The following is a 23,459-nucleotide window of genomic DNA, read 5'->3' on the forward strand; positions in this document are numbered from 1 at the left end:
TGAGAGCAATTGGATTAGATGCTTTTCTCATCTATGGCTTAATAATGACAGGCTCCTTTTATGATCTCTGCTGTCAAGAACTTCAATGATTCTCATCCTTGACTACATGTAAGAATCCCCTAGGAATTTTAACAAACTATTAAAACTATTTTTTAAATCCTCAGGACAACCTCCAGAGACTTTTATTTAATTGAAACAGCATCAGATTAACTCCTAGTGTAATTCTAAAATACAGTTAGAGGGACTTCCCTGGCGGTCCAGTGGTTAAGACTCCATGCTTCCACTGCAGAGGGCACAGGTTCAATCCCTGGCAGGCGAACTAAGATCTCACATGCCGAGGGCGTTGCCAAAAATAAATAAACAAATGGTTGACTTATATGGTATGTGAATTGTATTTCAATAAAGCTGTTAAGAAATAAAATTTTAAAAAAAATAAATAAATACAGTTAGAGTTTAGAGATAGCAAGCTGATTGATCATAATGTCCACACCACTAATGGACAACATATGAAAATCACTATAACCAGAAGGAAAAAAAGTAAAGTTGTATTACAAACTGATGTTGTTTTTTAAATTGGATTGATAATAGTCACACCACCCACAATCTTTAAAATACTTCTTTTGATTTTGTATTTTGGAGGAGTCAAGAATATTATCTATTAAAAATAGCAGTGAGGGACTTCCCTGGTGGTGCAGTGGTTAAGAATCTGACTGCCAATGCAGGGGACACGGGTTTGAGGCCTGGTCCGGGAGAATCCCACATGCCACAGAGCAGCTAAGCCCGTGTGCCACAACTACAGAGCCTGTGCTCTAGAGCCCATGAGCCACAACTACTGAGCCCGCGTGCCACAACTACTGAAGCCTGCACGCCTACAGCCCATGCTCCACAACAAGAGAAGCCACTGCAATGAGAAGCCCGCGCACTGCAACAAAGAGTAGCCCCCGCTCGTTGCAACTAGAGAAAGCCCATGCGCAGCAACGAAGACCCAACGCAACCAAAAATAAATAAATAAATAAATAAATAAAAGGATCTATCAAACTGGATGGTAGAGTTATAAAACAAAAAAAGAGCGGTGACAGGAAACTTCCTGCGTATACTCTTCCCTGTTATTCAAGATGAATCAGAGAATTTTCCATCTAGAGCAACAAACACATTCCCAGCCTACAGTGCCTTGGAAGAGCGGTTATTATCCACCCATTTTGGTGCTCACAAATATGGCCCTTGAGAGAACTGAGAAGTGACTCGCTGGGAAGAACAGTGAGATTCCCAGGGCCCAGAACTTCAAGAACCCTGCGTTCAACTCTACGCCTTTCAGCCAAGGCCTGCCTGGAAGTGCTGCGTACAGCAAGGAGTTGCAGAGACGCTCCTGAGGCATAAAGGGGCGGGCAGGCCTGAATGGGTCTTTTAAAAATTAAATAAACCCAGTTGGCTCTGGAAAGTCTGGGAGGTTGTCATGAAGTAGGATGTAAGATTAAACCACTTTCAAAATATCATTTCCCAACCTTTACAGCCATGAATGGATTCATGTACGGGAATCAGCCTGGCCTCAATATGTGCCAAGGAGATTCAGTTGTGTGGTATTTATTCAGTGCTGGAAATGAGGTTGATGTACACGGGATATACTTTTCAGGAAACACTTATCTGTCAAGAGGAGAAAGGAGAGACACAGCAAACCTCTTCCCTCAAACAAGTCTGAGGCTCTTCATGCAGCCTGACACTGAAGGTATATTCCTTTAAAGTCAAGACAAGTTTCTGTTGGATCGATTCGTGTGGTTTCAGTTTAAAATTCAGTGTTGGAGGATAAGCTCATCCCTTCCCCAAGCCTCCCAGCTACTCTTCCTTCCCTTGGAAGATATGTCTGGGCTATTGTCAGCTAAGTATATGCCAGAGAGGTCCATTTCCTGCTTGTTGGGGGGAGGGAAGGGAGTGACAAAAGTGTACTGAGGTTTCTCCCATTTCAACCTAGTCAAATCCTCAAGATGGTCTCCTTTTCAATTACGGGCCTTTAAAGATACCTGGCAAATCAGACTAGAAAGGGAACTCCCACAAAGGCTTTTTGCATCTAAACTTTTTGTCATGTCTCTGTCCCCTAGATGTAGTGTTGGCTTATTAGTTGTCTACAATTGAATAGGCTATATTAGAACTCTAGCCATACAAATTCAGAGACACTGACAGAATTGTCTCTGAATGAGTAAAACAAACTAAAACAAAAAAGAATTTTAACCAAAACATGAAAATATGCTAACTTGCCTCAGGCTTTATTTGGTTCATAAGATGCCACTAAAACGCAGGACATGTTCAGTGTCACCTTTCCTTTATTAGGCAAATGTAAATACAACAGTGAGCAAAAGAGATATATCAAGTATCTGCTTTCATGGAGATGAAATTCTAATGCAGGGAGACAGACAACAAGCAAGTATATTAATGCGTATATCAAGTGGTTATAAGTACTATGAAGAAAAATAGGGAAGGGGAAGGGGCTGATGACTGATAGGGAAAGTGGGTAAAAATACTCAGAGGAGGTGAACTGCCTTTTTATTTACCATTCCAGGGACTTTTGATGTTGAGTGCCTCACAACTGATCACTACACAGGTGGCATGAAACAAAAATACACTGTGAACCAGTGCAGGCAGCCATCTGAGAATTCATACCACTGCCTGGCAGAAAGGACCTACTACATCGCAGCGGTGGAGGTGGAATGGGATTATTCCCCAAGTAGGAAATGGGAAAAGGAGCTGCATCATTTACAAGAACTAAAGTAATTCTCCAGATTCTGGTTCCCAATTTTTTTTAGCTTTCTCTTTCAGAGTAGTAAGAATTATGCTAAATTAAAAACCAACGAACAGTTGCATTAAACAATAACAACAAAATGCTTCCTAGGGACCCTCCTCATTCATTTCTGCTTCTCTCAATTTTCTCACAGGAAAATTTTCATTTACCTCATTTGATTCTTTGCAGTTACTCATCTTACTTTCTTTTCTATTAGACTCTCTTCTCATACTCATGTGCCCTTGTCAGATTTTCAAACTAAAACCAAAATTAATGCCTACATTCAGAGCTAAAATAATTTTCTTTACCAACTATTTGTTGCTTATCTTTAGTCCAGATATTTCATTATGAGTCTAGTAATCAGTTATTTCACATTCTTAAAACTATTTATTATATATGGAAGAATATTTTAAATTTTTGAGGGCACTAGAGCAGATACGGTCTCTGCTCTCTAAGAACTTACAGGATAATATGCTTCAAAAACCACCAATAACATGTACGCTGTGGAAATGTAAAAGTGAGGTCAGTGAACAAATATAAGTAAAGGATGGTCATTGGAGCTTCAGAAACAATACATTTAGTGCAGCATCACCTGACACTTCCAGGTGTAGCTCTTTTATACTTTGCCAAGCACTCTCCCCTCTCCCATCTCCCATTATGCACTAACCCTTTGGGGATATGATTTGAGAGATCAGGGTGGGCTTGTGTTCAGATCTGGAGTGCACAACATGACTGGTAACCTACAGCAAGGCAGGTGGTTAGCTGGTCAGTTTGACGGCCATGGTGAGTGTGATTTGTGCTGTAAGGGAGTAAAAGTTTATTTCAATGATTGGGATAGAACTGTTAAAAGTATGCAGAGCCGTTAGGAGTCAATGAAAGCTTTAGATCAGGGAATGGCTGGATAAAAAGGCCATTTCTGTTCCTATAGACCAGAAATACTGCAGTAAGCAGAGGACACTTCACTGATGAAATCTGGACTCATAACATTTTAGAGCCATATAGAAAACTTAGAGATGACCTCATCGAATACCTCATTTTTTTTTTTTTTTTTTTTTTTGTCACGCTGCATGGTTTGCAGGATCTTAGTTCCCCGACCAGGGATTGAACCTGGGCCCTCACAGTGAAAGTGCAGCGTCCTAACCACTGGACTGCCAGGGAATCCCCTTGAATACCTCATTTTAGGGATGAAGAAACTAAGGCTCTGACAGGCAATGACTAGCTAGACATCATTTTAGCTAGTGACAGAGTCAGGGCCAGGACTCTGATGACTCCACTCCTAGCTAGGTACACTTTCTACCACACCTGTCTATTGATAAAGTCTTATTCTTTCTTGCTCAAATGGGACAGTGATATTAAAAACTAGCATAATTAAATAAAAAAATATTTTTATTCAAAATTTAAAACTCAACTTCCACTTTCCTTAAGACAAATACTAACCTTAGTCGTGTGTGTGTGTGTGTGTGTGTGTGTGTGTGTGTGTGTATTTTAAGTCTTTCAAATGCATTTTTAGATAAGGAAGAATTTTACATAGGCTCAAAGTACAAGAAAGTTGTGTATCGGCGATTCACTGACAGCACATTCCAAGTTCCTGGGGAGAGAAAACCTGAAGAAGAACACCTGGGAATTCTAGGTACTGCCCTAGCTCCAGTTCATCGGGTGTGGGTTGGTGATGTGGTAATCCATGCGGTGGGAGTCAGTCCATGTCTATGGGCTTCATTTTCTTGGTTCATTTATTAACATTATTCAAATAAAAATGAAAAACAAAATCTATTTAATAAAATGAGAAGCCTATATTTTCTAAAAATATGGCATAAGAAAATCTTACTTATTTCTATCAGAAACAATGTATAATATCCCATGTACTAATGCAATTATATATATTTGGTGTTTATCATATTGATGCCTTTATTTTTGATGAAATTGCTAGAAATTACTTTCTACTGAAATTCTTAACCAAGTTCTCCCTGTTATTCTACTACTCCCCCCCCAAAAAAAATCATAGCTATTTACTTTTAAAATTAAGATGTAAATGATCAACTTTAAGAAGTATACATATAAACAAGGAAATAAGGAAAAGGGAAAAGTGTTATGGTGCACAAGGCTGGGGAAAAGTCGACTTCAATTTTTCAGGAATCACTTTAAGACAGAATGTCTAAGAACTCCAACACTGGTCTTGGGAATTTTCTTTAAAATCATCAAGTGAAGGGGAAGCCATTCCCAAGCCCACCGTGTTCCTACACTAACAGAATTCCCTGGGGCTTTCTTATCCTCCGTTCCTGGAGTGAGTAAGACACCCAAGGGAGAGTGGCATTGTTTTTGGGTTACAGAAATTCTCTCAGGCAGGAGACAAGCTAAAATTGGCTAGAGGGTAGGAACGGGTGGGGTAGCCCCACCCATCCTTTCAAAGGCAGTACTGTCCTTAATTCACAGGGAGGTCTAGAACTTTCAGGCCAAAACCTCCCCTAGGACTCTTGATGAGACATTCACCCATAGTATCCATCTTTAGAGACAGCCGTAACTAGTGTTTTTATCCTGAATCCTCTGGGACTGGGTATCGATCCAAGAGTACTACAGCATGAAGCGAGGCGGCAGGGGGGACACGACAAAGACAACATCCTTAACGATAAAAAAAGTTACCTGACCTTTGCTTTTATTACTGAGTTAGAGCTTCCAATCTGATAGCTATATAAGCCAGTCTTCCTTTTCACTCTTGCCAGGTCCACAACTTCATGCAGATGTTGGAGACAAAGTTAATATTATCTTTAAAAACATGGCCACAAGGTCCTACTCAATACACGCCCATGGGGTGAAAACGGAGAGTTCTACAGTGACTCCAACCGCACCAGGTATTCACAGTGTGGGGAGGGGTACATTTTAATAGACGTTACAGCCTTTCCACAAACACCTGTTATCCACATGAGTGCGTCTAGAGAGAGTGAAGAAGCAGGTGGTTGAGAGGGCACACACAGAGATGTGGCTGTGTGATATATGCCTACATGCACATACCAAACAAAAAACAAAATCCACAGGACTGTAAAGAACAAAATCTGATGGTACTGAACACCCTCACATACTCAAGGCTGAGTCAGCAGAGATGATCTCCCCAGGCTCAGCTAGAACACATCCCAGACAGCATCTATCACGTGGCTGAAAGTTTCCATGCCTGTATCCAAAGACAGGGTCCTCAGGGCAGACCCTGCCACTTAGAATTTCAAATCCCTCGAATCTAGCCCAGTATCTGGCATGGACTAGGAACTCAGTAAATGTCTCTTTAATTAATACAGAGTAATATGTGCAATGGATTAAATACATAAATGTGTATTTTCTTTAATAAAAGCTATATTTTTCTTCTATTCGTTGGAAAGTTGGCTTCTAGGAAAGGACCATTTCTCAGTAATTTAGCAGTTCTCAAAATACATCAAGTGAGAAAAAATAAATTACTCTAGAGAGTTGGTCTTGTCAGTATAAGGGAATAGAAATAAAAGGCCCTGGCTTCATTACCCTCACATTCTTCCAAGATAAACAGTAAATAGATATAGATATAATATCAAATTGTAGAAAGTGCTATGCAAAAGATTAAGGCAGATGAGAGAAAGTAAGTAAAAGGGTGTTATTTTAGGTAGGGGGTTGGTCAGGAGGGCTTCTTTGAGGAGGTGCCACTGGTGAAGACACCTAAATGATGAGTAGTAATGAGCCTCAGGGAGTTGTAGAGGGAGAGCATTCTAGGTCCCGAGATGGAAGTGGACTTGGTGTGTCTGAGGAATGGCCAAAGGCCAGAGCAGAGCAAACAGGGGCAGAATGTGAGGAGATGAGATCTAGGCAGGTCAGGGAGCCGGATGCAGTAGGAGGGAGGGGGACATCAGAGGCCATGGTTACGACCTTACATTTCATTCTGAAATCCCATGTGAGAGTTTGAGCTGGAGAGTGATGATCCGATGAACACTTTTTAAAGCGGCAGTCCCCAGCCTTTTTGGCACCGGGGACCGGTTTCGTGGAAGACAATTTTTCCACGGACAGTGGGGCGGTGGAGGGGGGGCTGTTCAGGGGGTACTGTGAGCAGTGGGGAGCGATGGGGGGCGGCAGATGAAGCTTCACTTGCTTGCCCGCTGCTCACCTCCTGCTGTGCGGCCCAGTTCCTAACAGGCCGTGGACAGGTACCGGCCCGCAGCCCGGGGGTTGGTGTGTGAAAAAGTGACTGTAGGGGACAAGGGCAGAAATCAAGGCTCAGTTAGGGGACTATCGCAATAATCTGGGTAAAGAATTAGTAAGACTTGTACCAGGGTAGAAGCAGCTGAAGTGGTGAATTGTATTCTGGTTCCATTTTAAAGGTGGTGCTAAAAGGACCTGCTGAAAGGTTGGTTGTTAGGGCAAGAGTCAAGGACAAGCCCAGGGCTTGGGCATCAAACACTGATGGCAGAGCAGGTTGGGGCGGGGAATGGAGAAGAGACAATAGGAGTTTAGATGAAGAGACAAAATGTTCAGGTGATGAACCTACTCTTTAAATTTTCAGTGAAACATTCTGTTTACAAAAAGGGTGAGGACACAGGGGCGGGTAAGATGGAAGACTTGAGGAAAAAGGAAAAAGTCTACCATATCCCGAGACCATCCCTCAAGTCCTGCTTGATTCCCTCGTAAAGGAATTTGTCAAATTCTAGCTAATTAAACTCCGACAGCAGGAATATATAATGGTGAGGTCTGCATAAATAGACAGTGAGTGGCCATGGCTGAGTCAAGGTCTTGTGAGTAGTTGTACAGCATGCCGTGAGGTGACTGGCAGCAAAGATCAGGCTGGAGAGAAGCCCAGGGCAAGTGGAAGAAGGTAAAGACCTTAGAAAGATAGGAGGGTGGAGCTACTTGCAAGTGTGAAGGTCCAGGGTGTGGTCGTGTCCTGTATGTGACAGAGTTGTGACAGAACAGTGTATGGTATGACAGAATGGGGCGGACAAGAGAGGTCACTGAGATCAAGCGGTCTAATGGTTCCTTGCCAGGAACTGTGAAATCGCTGAGGATAATGGTGAAAAAGGAAAACAGGCAGGCAGTGGTGAAGCTGTAGGAATTACACAGGATAGTCCAGATACACAGACACAAAGAAGCCAGCGGGGAAGCGGCTGGCACTGGGGGAAAATCGCTTGAGAGTTGAAAAGAAAAAAGTGTATTAGAGAAGCAGACTTCAAACTAAGTCTAAGGAAAGATCTATTGTGAAGTTTCTTCAAATTGTGATACTGAATTGCCACCTCCTGGCTTTGTAGCGTGGCCTGTGTTTCATGGCTAGTTAATTTATAACTGAAAAAGAATATATAAAAGTGTGTCTTACAGTTGGTCTTTAAACTAAATTCTTTTTTTTTTCCAAATTCAGACAAAATTTACTTAGAGGAAATTATTTTTTAGTTGTTGGCTTCATTATCCTTTAGGTCAGAGGTGTAACAATTTTCCTTTTTAATATTCCTTTCATCATTGAAGACAATGAAACTTCTGCCTGTTTTCTGAGAAGCAACAAATAGTAATGGATGGTCACAGGTCTGAGCACTGGGATGCCTGTGATCTAAGTTGTACTTTTGCTATGTATTAGCTTTATAACTTAGAGCAAATATCTTGTGTGCTCCTGACTTTCATCGTCTCTGAAATGATGGAGGTTATTATGTTTCCTTCTAGTAAAACTAAATTCTTGAAAACAACTTTGAGTACTGCTGCTTTTTAAAACTAATTACTTTGACATTTCCAGTTTCTGGGTCTTTGGTTATCAAGGCTTTGATAACAATTTGACATACATATATCAAATACATACCAAATATAACCAGATACATTAACACTTGATTAATTTAGGTGAAACTCGCACTTACATATGGAAAATCCCAGAAAGATCTGGAGCTGGAATAGAAGATTCTCCTTGTATTCCATGGGCTTACTATTCAACTGTGGATCGGGTTAAGGTAAACTTTAAATCATTTGTGTTTTGTGCAGATTCCCAAAATAGACACACAGTTGAAGGAAGATGAGGTTAGAGTTTTCCTGTGGTCCAATTTTATGTTAAAATTATAGGAAAGTAAGCTGCTCTGAAATTCACTTTGGGATTTTTGGTTTTTGGTTTTTTTTGGTTTGTTTAAGAATATAGTTATAAATGTATCAACTCTGTAACTGCTGATTATGGGTACCACAGGATTAAGTATTAATAATGGTATTCTATTTCCCTTTTGATATGAAAATACATACTAAAGAACTGAGGTACATGATTTCAGAGCTCTATTATCACATAATAAAAATGCTGATCTCAGCAGTAAATCACAGCACAGCTACAGCTGCTCTTTGATTAAATACTTCAAAGCCAAAAAAGCACTCAACAACTATAAATCAGAACATGTACCAAGACTCTTTTGTAGAATTAAACCTCTAGTCCAAATCTCTCTCCTGAGTTCCAGACCTGTCTATATACCTGCCTATTGAACACTTCTACCAGCATGTCCCACAGGCACAGAAACTCAGCAAGTCTACAATGGGAACTGAGATCTCCCTCCACCTCCTCCTATATTCCCAGTTGTGATAAATAGCACAAGTACCAAACCTAGTCATTTGTTCAAGCTAGAACCCTGGATATAGAGTATCTAATTCTTACCCCTGGCTCACCCAGGCAATTCACCCACCTATACAGAGCTCAGTCCATTCCTTCTATCTCCACAGATCAGGTGCTAGTAATTTGCCTCAACTACTGCAGTGGCCTCCTAGTCTCCAGTCTCTTCCCCATCCAAACCTTCCTTCACTCTACCACCAGGATCACTGGTCTAAAATGCATATACTGCCATTCCATGTTCAATATTTCAATGACTACTTATGACCCACAAGACAAAATCTAAAATTCCAGAACATAATACAGCTCAAAGGCCATTCAAGATCTAATCTGCCATTACTGATGCCCAGCCAAACCAAAGTTCTTGTAGATTTAAGTCCACTGTGGTGTTCCCTGTGTTCACTGGCACTTTTTGTACCTCCATTGCAGCAAGTGGTTCATTTCTTCCATTCATCTATTGTCCCTAGTAGGAGGTAGGGTCTTTGTTTGATTCATCTCTGGATTTTTAGTGACTGGCATAGTCCCTGGCTTATGATTCCATAAGCACACCAGCACTGTTCACTTGGGGCTCTTTTCAACTGCTGCTCATTAGCTGAGCCAATATTTGGCCTCTGCAACACATTTCTGTTACTTGAGCGTCACCCACACAAATTTGACATTGTTCCAATTTAACTACTCCAAGTGGAAAGTTACTGACTTGACAGAACCACATTGGGCAAAGTCTACTACCTAAATCAGTCCCTCCAAAGTTCCTGAGGTCATGGGGGATAAGGTCCCAGTTCTCTGAAATCCCGACCTATATCAAAAGGATGACTAAGTTTTTGCTTGTTTTCAGGATCTCTATAGTGGATTAATTGGCCCACTGATTGTTTGTCGGAAACATTACTTGCAAGTATTCAATCCCATAAAGAAACTGGAATTTTCCCTTCTGTTTCTTGTTTTTGATGAGAATGAATCTTGGTACTTAGATGACAACATCAAAACATACTCTGATCACCCTGAGAAAGTAGACAAAGCCAATGATGAATTCATAGAAAGCAATAAAATGCATGGTATGATACATTATTCTAAAACCTATTTTTTCCCTTTTCTTCTTTCAAATAAAGTTACTCTGGAAACTATTCATTTGTTTTATTTTATAATAAACCACTTCTGCCACACTTCACATGTGAGGTAGAATTCTGTTCAAAGCAAAAAGGGGACTATATTTGAAATCATCCATTAACTTCTCTCCCAGTTCCAAAGTCTCATTCCCTTTTAAATGCAAAATTAGGAATAAGTCTTTTGGTGCTAAGTGACTATAAAAGCAGTGTGATATTATTGACCTTAAAGTACCCATTTCCCCTATCTGTAGTGAAATAAGTTCTATTACCTCAAAAAGATCCCATATATTAACCTAATAAACCTATTTTCTGTGAAATAGCTGTTGGTTTAAAATATCCTGGAAGGTAATAAAAACTCATGTGTCTTCCCCAGCTATTAATGGAAGAATGTTTGGGAACTTACAAGGCCTCACAATGCATGTGGGAGATGAAGTCAACTGGTATCTGATGGGAATGGGCAATGAAATAGACTTGCACTCGGTACATTTCCATGGCCACAGCTTCCAATACCAGGTAAGGGCCAACCATGGTCATTATTCCTGCTCTATTTGAAAATGTTTTAAAGCAAATGAAGAAACTATTTCCTCAGAGAGACTTATGAAAAGTTTAAGAGACAATATTTTACACATGGTACTGCATTTATGTCAAATATATATAGCACAGGGAGCTCAGCTCGGTGCTCTGTGATGACCTAGATGGGTGGGATGGGGGTGGGGGATGGGAGGGAGGTCCAAGAGGGAGGGGATACAGGTATACATATAGCTGATTGACTTCGTTGTACAGCAGAAACTAACACAACATTGTAAAGCAATTATACTCCAATAAAAAAAAAAGAGAGAGACAACTAAATTATTTTCAGAGTGTGACACACAGCAATTTCAGTCACCATTACGAACCTTTTTACACCTTGGGCTCTCCCTTAGATTTCGTTTTTACTGGATCTTCTTGGAGTTCTGCTCACATTTTCCTGGGCAAGGCCTTTGAACAGAATTGTCAGCAGAGAGGGTAGGAATGTTCACATAATGATGGATTAGAGAGTAGAGACAAGACTTTATTATAACCTTTGCCTCTTCTAAGTTCTGGACCTTAAATAGCCTGAAGTGAACAAGATCGGCACAAGATTGGTGTCAAGCAACTGACTGGTCCCTAGATCTCAATCCTACTTTGACTTCTCACCCAGTGCTGATTTCAGAAGGAATCAATAACCCTTTTGGAAATGCTTTTGTCTTACCTTCACGTTAACACAGAAAATTCAGAAGCTACCACAAAGCACACTGCAGAACCATTTTATTCTCGCTTTTTGTTTGACTTATTAACAGACTTTCAATTCCATCCCTGCCGAAATACTGCCCAAATACTCTGTCAAGACTCTACCTAACTGCCCCTGGTTTGGGCTTCTCCATTGGCCTCCTTTCCTGCTCCCTTCATTACCTACCAACCTTAAAGTTTAACAGACAAGCTCATCTAGGGTAGGTTCAGCAAGAGTGAGATTTAAGACTGAAATGAGGCCACAGCTAAATTCCTTTGTGTAACTCAAGTGCTCTGATAAAAAGTCAAACCAGGCCTTCCCTGGTGGCGCAGTGGTTGAGAGTCGGCCTGCCGATGCAGGGGACACGGGTTCGTGCCCTGGTCCGGGAGGATCCCACATGCCGCGGAGCGGCTGGGCCCATGAGCCATGGCCACTGAGCCTGCGCGTCCGGAGCCTGTGCTCCGCAGCAGGAGAGGTCACAACAGTGAGAGGCCCCCCTACCGCAAAAAAAAAAAAAAAAAAAAAAAAAAAAAGGCAAACCAGAGTCAGATGTTCCTGACTGATGAATTCACTTTCATCGTATCTTTCCTTCACACCCATTTAATAGCCCACAGTGCAAAGGGTTTAGCAAAGACCACTACCTCATTGTTTGTATTAGACATAGCAATGTGCAGGGTCTCTCTCTTTCTTTTTTTAACGGATTTATCCATTTTCTAATATCCCTGAGCTGGCCAATGAAATGAACTCTCACATATAATAAACATTATATTTTTCTAATTAAGCACAGGGGCATTTATAGTTCTGATGTCTTTGACATTTTCCCTGGGACATACCAAACCTTAGAAATGTCTCCAAAAACACCTGGAATCTGGTTACTCCACTGCCATGTGACTGACCACATTCATGCTGGAATGGAAACTACTTACACCGTTCTACCAAATGAAGGTGAATATCCACTTAGTAATTCTAGAAGGTATATATCACAGATATAATTAAGATGTACTACTTTGCCTATATATCAATACTTCCCCCCAACTGAAGCTTTTTTGAATTTGCTGCCCTGATTCTCCCTTCTCTACCCCCAAATAGGAATTTTTTTTACTGCTAAGTGGTGTGGGATACTGCTTATCTTCTGACAGCTGGTACTGATAACAAATTGACACCAATTTGATGCAGTGTAATTAATATTCCTAAAACTGACATGTGTAAGAGAGTAGTTGTGACTTAACAAAAGACATTTAAAATTTAATTTCTTTCTTAATAGAAAACATTAACTTTTTTTCTAGGAAGTACCTGGTACAGGTACAGGAAACAGGAACAGGTACCTGGTACAGGAAAAAGCATTCCCCCCCCCAAAAAAAACCCCATATAACTAATTTCAAATAGTCAGAACAGTGTCTTTCTGTGCTTCTGGGGGAGGGGAGGAATTACTGATTATTGTTTTGTCAGTGATTGTCTTAGGCCATTCGGGCTGCTGTAACAAAATACCATACTGGGTAGCTTATAAGTAACAGAAATTTATTTTCCTAGTTCTGGAGGCTTTTAGCCTGAGGTCAGGGTGCCAACATGGTTGGGTTAGGGTCCTTTTCCAGGTTGCAGACTTATTATACCTTCACATGGCAGAAGGGACAAGCTACTTCTCCAGGGGCCTCTTTTATAAGGGCACTAATCCCATTCACCAGGGCTCCACCCTCATGACCCAATCACTTCCCAAAGGCCCCACCACCTAACACTATCACCTTGGGCATTAGGCTTTCAACATATGAATTTTGGGGGCACACAAACATTTAGACCATAGCAAAGATCCAGGAAAAAAAAAAACAGAATCTATTTTTAGATTCTAAAATCTTGCTGCTTTGCCCACCCCAGCAAGAACACTCCCTCCTATGCAGGCACATGCATATACACACACACAATAAAAACACAGGAAAACAAGCAGCCCTTTTATGGATAAACACTAAAAACTAAAGAAATGCATTATATAAAGAGTAAAATTCCTGCTACCAACAAGGGATTAATTTCCAAAATATACAAACAGCTCATACAGCTTAATATCAAAAAAAAAAAAAAACCCAATCAAAAAGTGGGCAAAAGACCTAAATAGACATTTCTCCAAAGACATACGGATGGCCAATGGACACATGAAAAGATGCTCAGTATCACTAATAATTAGAGTCATGCAAATCAAAACTATAATGAGGTATCTCCTCACACCAGTCAGAATGGCCATCATTAAAAAGTCTCCAAATAGGGCTTCCCTGGTGGCGCAGTGGTTGGGAGTCCGCCTGCCGATGCAGGGGACACGGGTTCGTGCCCCGGTCTGGGAGGATCCCACATGCCGCGGAGCGGCTGGGCCCGTGGGCCATGGCTGCTGGGCCTGCGTGTCTGGAACCTGTGCTCCGCAGCAGGAGAGGCCACAGCAGTGAGAGGCCCGCATACCACAAAAAAAAAGAAAAAAGTCTACAAATAAAAAATGCTGGCGATGGTGTGGATAAAAAGGAACCGTCCTACATTGTTGATGGGAATGTAAATTGGTGCAGTACAGAGGTTCCTTAAAAAACTAAAAATACAGTTACCATATAATCCTACAATCCCACCCCTGGGTATATATCTGGAGAAAACTCTAACTTGAAAAGATACATGCACCCCAATGTTCAAAGTAGCACTATTTATCAATACAATAGCCAAGACACAGAAGCAACCTAAATGTCCATCGACGAATGGATAAAGAAGATATGGTGTGTGTGTGATATATATATATATATATATATATATATATATATATATACACACACACACATACACACACACAATGGAATATTACTCAGCCATAAAAAAACAAAATAATGTAATTTGCAGCAACATGGATGGACCTACAGATTATCTTATTAAGTGAAGTAAGTCAGACAAAGACAAATATCGTATGATATCACTTATATGTGGAATATAAAAAAATGATACAAATGAACTTACTTACAAAACAGAAATAGACTCACAGACATAGAAAACAAACTTATGGTTACCAAAGGAAATACTGTGTGGGGGGACAGGGGCAGGAGATAAATTAGTAGTTTGGGATTAACATATACACACTACTATATATAAAATAGGTAAACAACAAGGACCTACTGTATAGCAGAGGGCACTATACTCTGTATCCTGTAATAACCTATAATGGAAAAGAATCTGAAAAAGAATATATATATATTTGAATCACTTTGCTGTACACCTGAAACTAACACAACATTGTAAATTAACTATACTTCAATTTTAAAAACTGAGGTTAAAAAAAAAAGTAAAATTCCTGCTTTTTGGTCGCAGGCTTTGGTGTTTCCTGAGTCTTCTGAGTTCAGAATTGTTGGAATTGGCAATGGCAAATCCAATGAGGGGAAATGATGTAGAGAAAACAACTCGTGTTTCCTCCTCACACTGGCATAAAAGAGAACATATAAATGGAAGAAAATACAGAAGTAAATATATTTCAAAACCTAAAAATCACTGAAAGATTACTTGTCAGTGCAAATGAAAAGTTTTAATTTCTGTTCCTGGGTCTTACACAAAGACCTCATAACATGAAAAACTATTTCCACTAAAACTCTTTATTACAAAGTGTGGTACTGAGAGCACCAGAACACCAAAGGCTCAGACAAATATATAAACCACTGGGTCTAATGCCAGTAACTGCTGAACAAGGTGAAGAGTCAAACATGAGAAAGAAAACCTTAAGTAGAGCTTAAAGAACATTAGCACACATGTAAACCACACAAAAGGATGGTCCTGCTCAGACTGATAATCAAAAGTGAAGGAATACCAAGGCAGGCATTCTGGAAATTCATGTGTGCAAATGCCTGACATGTAGAGGATGCTGCTACAGGCTAAGCCTACACACAAAGACCATGAAAAAATTCCTCCTGTGGGATAAGCCTGGGAGGGGATAAGGGAAATGACTGTTTCCTTGGTTAAGAAAGGGGAGGCTGTTTTAAAAGCCCTACTAAAACCTGTAGAACAAATAGCAATGCGAAGGCAAAACACATGTTGGAAGAAAAGATTAAAGGGAAATTTGACTTTTACTAAGAGAAAAGGTATTGCATGGAACTGAAAGAAGCAGTAATGAACAAAAAAGATAGTTTGAACTATTCACAGAAAAATGGGGAGCCACATTTATCAGTCTGAATTATCTTTAAATGAAAGTTTGATAAAGCTTTGGCCAAGTTTACCTTAATTCTAAATCTTAGAAGAATTTCAGCCTACCATGACAGAGACAAGGGAGAAATCAAGTTATAGTGAAATCTTTCAATATTTTGCACAAGGAGACAATTTTCTCCACAAAGAAAAAAATCACTAGAAAAGAATTGTGGATATCCTGTCATGCTTAATGTAATGCCTTATTTCTACCAGAGGAAGCATAATAAAGACCTCCTCTGACAAATATAAAAGGTACTTTTTTTAGACTGACACTTCCATGACAGTTAGATAACCTCTTGGAGCTGTCTGAGGGGAAAAGCTTACTTAGCTTTAAGGTCCTTATAGGCAGGGAGTGTATATTCTGTGCTTCTAGTAGGTGCACAAATCCAATCCAATACCCTGCTTGGTAAATATCTAACCACATATTAACTCAATAAAAAGGAATTTTAAAAACTTTTTTGGACACAACGTCAGACTTATAGAAAAGTTGCTAGAGCAGTACCAAAAAAATTCCTGTATACCCTTTACCCAGATTCCCCAAACGTTAACATTTTGCACAGCATCATGTACTTTCTCGTCCTTTCTCCTATCTCTGTATCTCTTTATACACACACAGACTACAAAAATTGTAAATACATATACTCCTATTTCCTAAGAACAAGAATATTCTTATACATAAACAAAGTACACCTATCAAAATCAGGAAATTAAAAACAATCCAATACTACAGACTCCTTCCATATTTCACCAATTATTCTACTCATGTTCTTCAGAGAAAAAGAAAATCCAACTCATGCACTGAGTTCAGCTGACATGTCTTCTTGTCTCCTTAGTCTGGAGCAGTTCCTTGGTCTTTGTCTTTCCCAACTTTGACATTTTTAAAGACTACAGGGCAGTCACTTTGTAGAATGTGACTTCAATTTGGGTTTGTCTAACGTTTCCTTATGATCAGATTCGGATTATGCATGTTTTGGCAAGACTCTCACAGAAGGGATATTGTGGTTTTCTCAGCATACATGTCAAGAGACACAAGATGTTGATTTGTTCCCTTACTGGTTGTGTTCACTTTGAGCATTTGGGCTTATGGTGGTGTCTCCACTATAAAATGACTAATTTTCCCTTGATAATAAATAAAGATCTTGCAGGGAGGAAAGTTAATTTGTCTTTAAGTAAAGCAGTACTAGAGTGAGAGATGTGTTTTAAATATATAAAGAGCAGAAAAATATAAATGAATCAAGAATAAAGAAAATAACTTTTAAAAAACTAGAATATATTTAAAGCACCATGTGCCAATTTTTTTAACCATATGATATATACTGTTTTTAATAATGGTCTTAAAATTTCTTTTTCTATAGAGACCAAGTCTGGATGAAAGAAATAAATTGGTGATAAGTGAAAAAAAAAAAAGAAAAAACAATGATTCATAACAATGTATGTGAAAGTGTTGAATAGAAGGCTTACTTGGAATGGCTATAAGCATTAAAAAAAAAGACTGAAAACATATACTTTTGTGCATTTATGGGGATAACTGTGTTACACTGTTTCATATGAAAAGATCAATAGACTGTATTATGACACATGACTGACTCTAATACACATATCACCACCATTAGGGCTTTACAAAACTGTATTTAAAAAAAAAACTATAAGCAGATGTTGTCCTGGACAGTCCTCAAAGGATCACTATTAAGATTCAATGATTTCAATAATAAATAAAAAAATAAACAAACAAACAAACAAATAAGATTCAATGAAATGTTTCCAAACTTTGGCTTCCCATCAATCCCTCTAACATACTGCTGACATCAGTCCTAACGGACCAGTGGAATAGGGGCACAGGTGTAGAGGAAGTAAAATAAAAAATTAAACAGATAAAATAAAATATTAATAATAAAATTTCAAAACGGTGAGGCCAATATTGAACTTCTAATCTACAGAACTGTAAGATAATTAATTTTGTGTTGTTTTAAGCCACTAAGCCTGTGATAATTTGTTACAGCAGCAATAGAAAATCAATAGGGTACCCTTTGAAGATGTCAATTATACCTAAATAAAACTGGTAAAATTTTTTTGTTAATTTTAAATTTAAAAAATGTTTAAATAAAATAAAACAAATTTTTAAAATAAAATGTTGCCAATCTGAGTTTTGTGAACCCTCGAAATGATGATCAAAAGGAAGTTAATATGGAACTGGAGAAAGGCAGAGTTGAGAAACAATCTATAAATTAAATCCTGGCAAAGACGAATGTTGCCATCAGGAGAAAAGTTTTCAAAATACCATTGTGGAAACATCAGGTGAGTAACATTTTTGCCCAGCCTTAACTAAAGTCAAAGCACACTATCAAGGAACTGAATTGGGACTCAAAATTATTTAATAAGAGGCTAAAAAAAAGACACAGTTCTTTATATTTCTTTATTTTCACATACACTCTGGCTAAAAGAGCAAGAGTCCACATCAACAAAAAATGGAAACAAGGCTTTGGCTGAAAAACATGCACTCAACAAATCACGTTAATAGCCAGACAAGAAGAAAGTCAGCTTTGTAAACTTCAATTTCATTTGATTCAGAGAGAAACTTAGCATGTATTTTAAAAGTAACAAGAAAATAGAGTTTGAAATCTTTTACTGTGGGAAAACATTAACATCTTTCTCAAAGAAAATAACTGTTTTTAAAAGGGACCCAGTAGAAAAATCAAGAAAGTTAAATTGTGGACCACTTGGAATGACATTCTTTCGAGCATACTTACAAATTGTTTGTGTTCCCGGGATGAAAAAGATTGTCATGTCTCCAACAACAGTAAATTGATGTTCCTTGGAATAGAAGTCAGTCTCTACCTTTAAAAATATATGCCTTCTTTGAGGAAACTCCTATATCTTGTAGCTTTTTTACATTCTGGACAATTAAATGGACTCAGGTCATAAATTATGAAACTAATAATATCACTGAGGTAAGCAGCCCGAAAGCATTTGCAATATATGTACACGTTCAATATAAAAATCCTTTATATATATATTTTTATCTGGCATTCAGTTTTGAAAAATTCAGTCTCATATGTGGTATATTTCAAATGATACCTTTAAGTCAATGATTTCTTTCGACTGCAGTAAAGAAGATATGGCAAGAAAAATGCTGCAGTGCCATCTTCTGGGAGGACATTTAAGAAATCCCTTAGTTGTAGTTCCACAGCAACAACTGACAGTGTTTCTGTTTGTAGGAAAGAATATCTGAGTTAGAACTGAAATTCTGTCTTTCGTCCTATTCTCTTATCACTCAACCAATTAGAAGCTAATTCAGGTGACAAAATGTTATAACTACGAGAGAGAGAGGAAAAAAACCCCAGAAAACCAGTCTTTTAAATCCACAGACTGCTTTATGGTTCTAACAACTTCTTATTTATTCTTTCTAGAATCATTTGTAGGAAAATACAATCAATTGAACACTGTTTTTAATGTTAGGACTATATTGCAGCTGATTTATAAAGACTGTTTGCTAGGACAGGAAATACTATTAATTGTTGGATGACATTTTCCTAAATCAATTCCTCTCTATTATAAGATGTTTATGTTATTAATAAGCACAAATATGTTTTCGAGACCATTTACTTTTTTTCTCAAACTGCAAAATAATGTGTTCTAATGAATATTTTAAATATTAAGGAATTTAGTAAACATTTTTGTAAAGGTAACTATGTAATTTTATGATTCTGTTGTTTCTCGATGCATGCATGCTGCCCTCTGCTGGGAAGAGAAGGGGGTGACATTTAAGAACAATGTTCCCAAACCTTCTTCAGTCCGTTCCGTGTGTGATTCTTGCATGCCCACCACTTATTCTATTTGCAGAGTAACCGGAATATAAAATCTCCGGCTCAGGTGTGCGTGCATCCATCCAAAGTCATCTGTCCAATATCCACCAACCTAAACCATCCCTTACACAAAGGAATGACATGCTCTTGTTGCTAACAAGTTAGTGAATAGTGTGACGTATGAGAAAGCTCCCTAGCTCTGGAATCGTACAGACTCGGGCAGGGATCACACTCTTCTACTTATGCTCTGGGTGACTTTAAGAAAGTCAACTCCTGGGTCTTGGTTTCCTCATTTATAATGTAGTGGTACCATCTGCTAGCTTCCAGAGTCCTTTGTGAATTAATTTAAAACACAATGATGCACATCTGACACAAAATAGAACTTTAATAAACAATAACTGCTAACTAATTTGTAAAACCCATGAATTACCAATGTTTTCCTATCAAACTAGTTTATTTTGCCTAAATGTGGAACCTGTAAGTAGTATCCTAGATACAAAAAACTGAGGTGGGGGCCAGTGTAAAGTAGGTATAGAGCCAACAAAAATCTTGCCACTGCTCTATTCTCCTCTCCCTCCAACTACTGAAAGGCTAATACAGGTTACAACTCCAAGAACAAGGTCAATATCTTAAATCCATAGAGTACTTTAAATCCTCCAGTGTGTCTAGAAAATACGTGTCAAATGTTGAAAATAGTTATTTCTGGCTGGTGAAGTTTAAAATGACTTTTAAAACTTTGTAATTTACTATAGTACTAGAATTTTTATTAATAAGCACAGCTCACTGTCACAAAAACAGTCATAAGTACTGCCTTGAAACAAAGAAGTCAACCACTAACCCCAGTTTCAATGGCTCTGCATTAGTGCAACAGTTCTCAACTAGTACAGTTTTGTCCCCCAGGGGACATTTGGTGATGGCTGGAGACACTTCTGTTTTAACTGGGCAAGTGCTACTGGTATTTAGTGTATTTAGTGAGTAGAGGCCAGGGATGCTGGTAACACCCTAAAATGCACAGGGGGCACCTACACACAAATTATCTGGTCCAAGATGTCAGCAGTGACAAGGCTGAGGAATGCTGCATTAGAGAGCAAGAAATCCAAGCTCCTAAGCATATTATGTAAGTCCCTGACCTCCATCTCCAACCTCACCATCTTGCAATTTTTGCCTAACATTTTACTCTAGAGTCAGTCCTGAACCTCCCATTGGTCCCAGGCAATTAAAAAAACTGGCTTGCTTCAGGATACTCAGTAAGTAGCAGACTTGGAACTCAGTTCCAATTCTCCTAATTCCAATCCTGGTCCCTTCTTGGTATACCACAGCTGCCAACAGAGAGACTCCCCATGAAAACGGACCTGAGGTTATTCAGGTGTCTTCCCTTCAAATCCATCAATAGTTATAGAATACTCCATATGGAGAAGCAATTGCTGGCAAGGAAAGTGCATCATGAAAAATGAATAAAACACTATACCAGCTCTGGAGGTATTACAATAAAGGTAAATCACACACAGCATTTAGTTCCCATAAGCCACACACATACATACATGCACATGTGTGTGAATACACGCATATTAAAGACACAGAAAAATGGAACATTTGGAGGAAAGATTAGGGGGTAGTTATGAGTTTGTGGGTGTGGATCAGAAAAGGATGAAGAAAGAGTCGTTTGACTAAGATAATGATGTTACCGGGGTGTGAAGACGTGGGCTATCTGTACCGGAAAGTGATCGACCAACAAGAATAATCAGTTCAAATTTATGTGATAAATTTGGTGCAGATGGGGCTGGGCAATCAAACACCTGAAGCTTCCACCTTCTGACAACCAAAAAATCACTCAGAGAGGTGGGTAGGACAAATAGTACAAAGGCCCCTCCCAATTTGATTGTCTTCCCAATCAAAAACATACAACTTAATAGGAATTTCCAGAAAAACACCATCCAATGGCCACTTGGCTTTGCCTAACACTTTGAAAGTCAATTCCCTCAGCTGGAAAATACAATTCCAACACTGTCAACTTCTAATATTTTATGCACACTGGTATCAATATAACCATACCTTTGTCACCAGGCCAACCATTAACTGGTGATATTAACACACAAGAGTAGCGAAACTGATAACCATATAGCTATCAAGATTTATAAATGACTATGAATTATAAAAATTCAAACAATAACTACCTACGCTGTAAAATACTGCATAATTTAGACACACTACACTTCTAAATCTTTGAGAAATTTATCATTCCTCAGTACTTGCTTACAATTATTAATAATGATAATAATTTTAATTTCCTACATGAAGTAAATTAAGCACCCAGACCATTAATATAAAACGGACTTTAATGGCTATTCCAATTTTTAAAATACTGAAGCTGTGAGTTTCTCTGACTGTGATACTTTGTTAAGTGTCTGGAAAGATTAACTTAAAAGCATCAGCTCTAGAGCTAAAAGAGATAAATGAATATCAAATGTGGTGGCGGGAGCACATGAATGTTAAAAATAAGCTCTCCAGTTGATTCTGCGAAGACCCTCTTCCCCACACTTGAGAATCACATGAAAAACGAGAGACAGCAAGGCTTCAGCCAGTTATGGAAATGAGTACCCTCAACTCAATTTATAATCAAGCAAAAGAGATTATTTTACCTTTTAGTGATGATAAGTAAAGTTGGTATTTCTCTCCACCACATTTTATTCTCTGACAAAGTTCAGGCAGCAGCTTTTTCCACCACAAAGTCTATCTTAGGGAAAAATGAATACTTTTTAAGTTTGATGCATTTTACACTCAGATTTCCAACAAGAAGAAAAAGATTGTGCAGGGAAGCCCAGGGCAAAAATACATCATCTTGGTTAAGGAACAGACTTTGTTAGAACAGTCAGTCTTCTGCTTAAGCTAGAGCATAAAAGTCAGATCTGTAACTTGAAAATCTAATAATATATACACTGTACATATGTACACCGCTATTTTCAAGAAGAAACATAGACGTGTCTTGTTTTCATCTCTTAGGTAGCAAGAAAGTTCTAAAGTCAAAAACTCTTCTAATTTCTAAAGACCAGATAGTCCACAAAGAATTTTCCCATCATTTATTATGTTTTCCAAATCTTCAGGTAATAGCCTACTTCATCGCCAAACAAGAGACCTTTAGTGAAGATAACATACAAGCACCATAAATTTTAACAGCCTCTAATGGTATTCAAAACATGTAACATATATGCTCTTTTAAGCCACACAGCCCTGTGAGGTTGGACTGGCATAATTTGTCCCCATTTTGCAGATAAGGCGACAAGATTAACATTTGATTATCGCTGATAAAGCCTAAAACCGTAATCTGAAAAGCATACCCGATTCTCTTCTTTCAGTTCATGATTAGCATATGGGATGACTGCCTCCGGGCATCTCTCTAACAGCCTGTCTATGCACCGTTCATACTCTTCCAAACGCGTACGACACAGAACATGGACGCTGAGGCCAGCAACAGTGTCTTCTGAGAGTGGCTCCAAGAATGGAATAATGGAAGCTATGTCAAATGAAGGACCACATATGAGAGACTATGAACAGAAAAGTGAAATGTTATGGAATGAGGCACCCAAAAAACTAAAGCACAACATACAGAATACAGTTTTTAAAAAGAATAAATCTCACTTGCCAAAAAAAAAAAAAAAGAATGTAATTTTAGAGCACACGCATGTATTTACTTAGTAAGTCTAATTAGACCAAAGTATTAAATAATCTTGAAACCACCTCTAGTTTAAAGAAAAAAAATCTGTTTAATACAAAGCTATGATTTTTTAAA

General features: G+C 38.7%; 2 protein-coding genes across 7 annotated transcripts in view; one reads left to right on the top strand and one right to left on the bottom strand.

Moving 5' to 3' along the window:
- Nucleotides 1-23,459, top strand: part of CP (ceruloplasmin) — a 64,086-nt gene that overhangs the window by 38,315 nt on the left and 2,312 nt on the right. The window contains exons 11-18 of the mRNA XM_089911032.1: nucleotides 1,511-1,723; nucleotides 2,552-2,759; nucleotides 4,261-4,400; nucleotides 5,488-5,616; nucleotides 8,594-8,700; nucleotides 10,168-10,384; nucleotides 10,809-10,948; nucleotides 12,467-12,629. Coding sequence (XP_089767158.1) covers nucleotides 1,511-1,723; nucleotides 2,552-2,759; nucleotides 4,261-4,400; nucleotides 5,488-5,616; nucleotides 8,594-8,700; nucleotides 10,168-10,384; nucleotides 10,809-10,948; nucleotides 12,467-12,629 — 1,317 coding nt within the window. The remainder of the gene's footprint in view (nucleotides 1-1,510; nucleotides 1,724-2,551; nucleotides 2,760-4,260; nucleotides 4,401-5,487; nucleotides 5,617-8,593; nucleotides 8,701-10,167; nucleotides 10,385-10,808; nucleotides 10,949-12,466; nucleotides 12,630-23,459) is intronic.
- Nucleotides 18,269-23,459, bottom strand: part of HPS3 (HPS3 biogenesis of lysosomal organelles complex 2 subunit 1) — a 44,773-nt gene continuing 39,582 nt past the window's right edge. The window contains exons 15-18 of one of the 6 annotated variants that reach the window (XM_089911028.1): nucleotides 23,008-23,214; nucleotides 22,312-22,402; nucleotides 18,945-19,074; nucleotides 18,269-18,704 (exon numbers count right to left, since the gene is read on the bottom strand). In XM_089911028.1, coding sequence (XP_089767154.1) covers nucleotides 18,947-19,074; nucleotides 22,312-22,402; nucleotides 23,008-23,214 — 426 coding nt within the window. In that variant the 3' untranslated portion in view covers nucleotides 18,269-18,704; nucleotides 18,945-18,946. Of the gene's footprint in view, nucleotides 19,075-22,311; nucleotides 22,407-23,007; nucleotides 23,215-23,459 lie in introns of those variants that run through there. The other 5 variants (XM_089911027.1, XM_089911029.1, XR_016393121.1 and 2 more) reach the window with 5 other exon arrangements.

The sequence above is a fragment of the Delphinapterus leucas genome, chromosome 4 (genome assembly GCF_059928025.1).
Source record: "Delphinapterus leucas isolate spDelLeu-1000000601 "Yukka" chromosome 4, BTC_Dleu_Yukka2, whole genome shotgun sequence".
Taxonomy (NCBI): domain Eukaryota; kingdom Metazoa; phylum Chordata; class Mammalia; order Artiodactyla; family Monodontidae; genus Delphinapterus; species Delphinapterus leucas.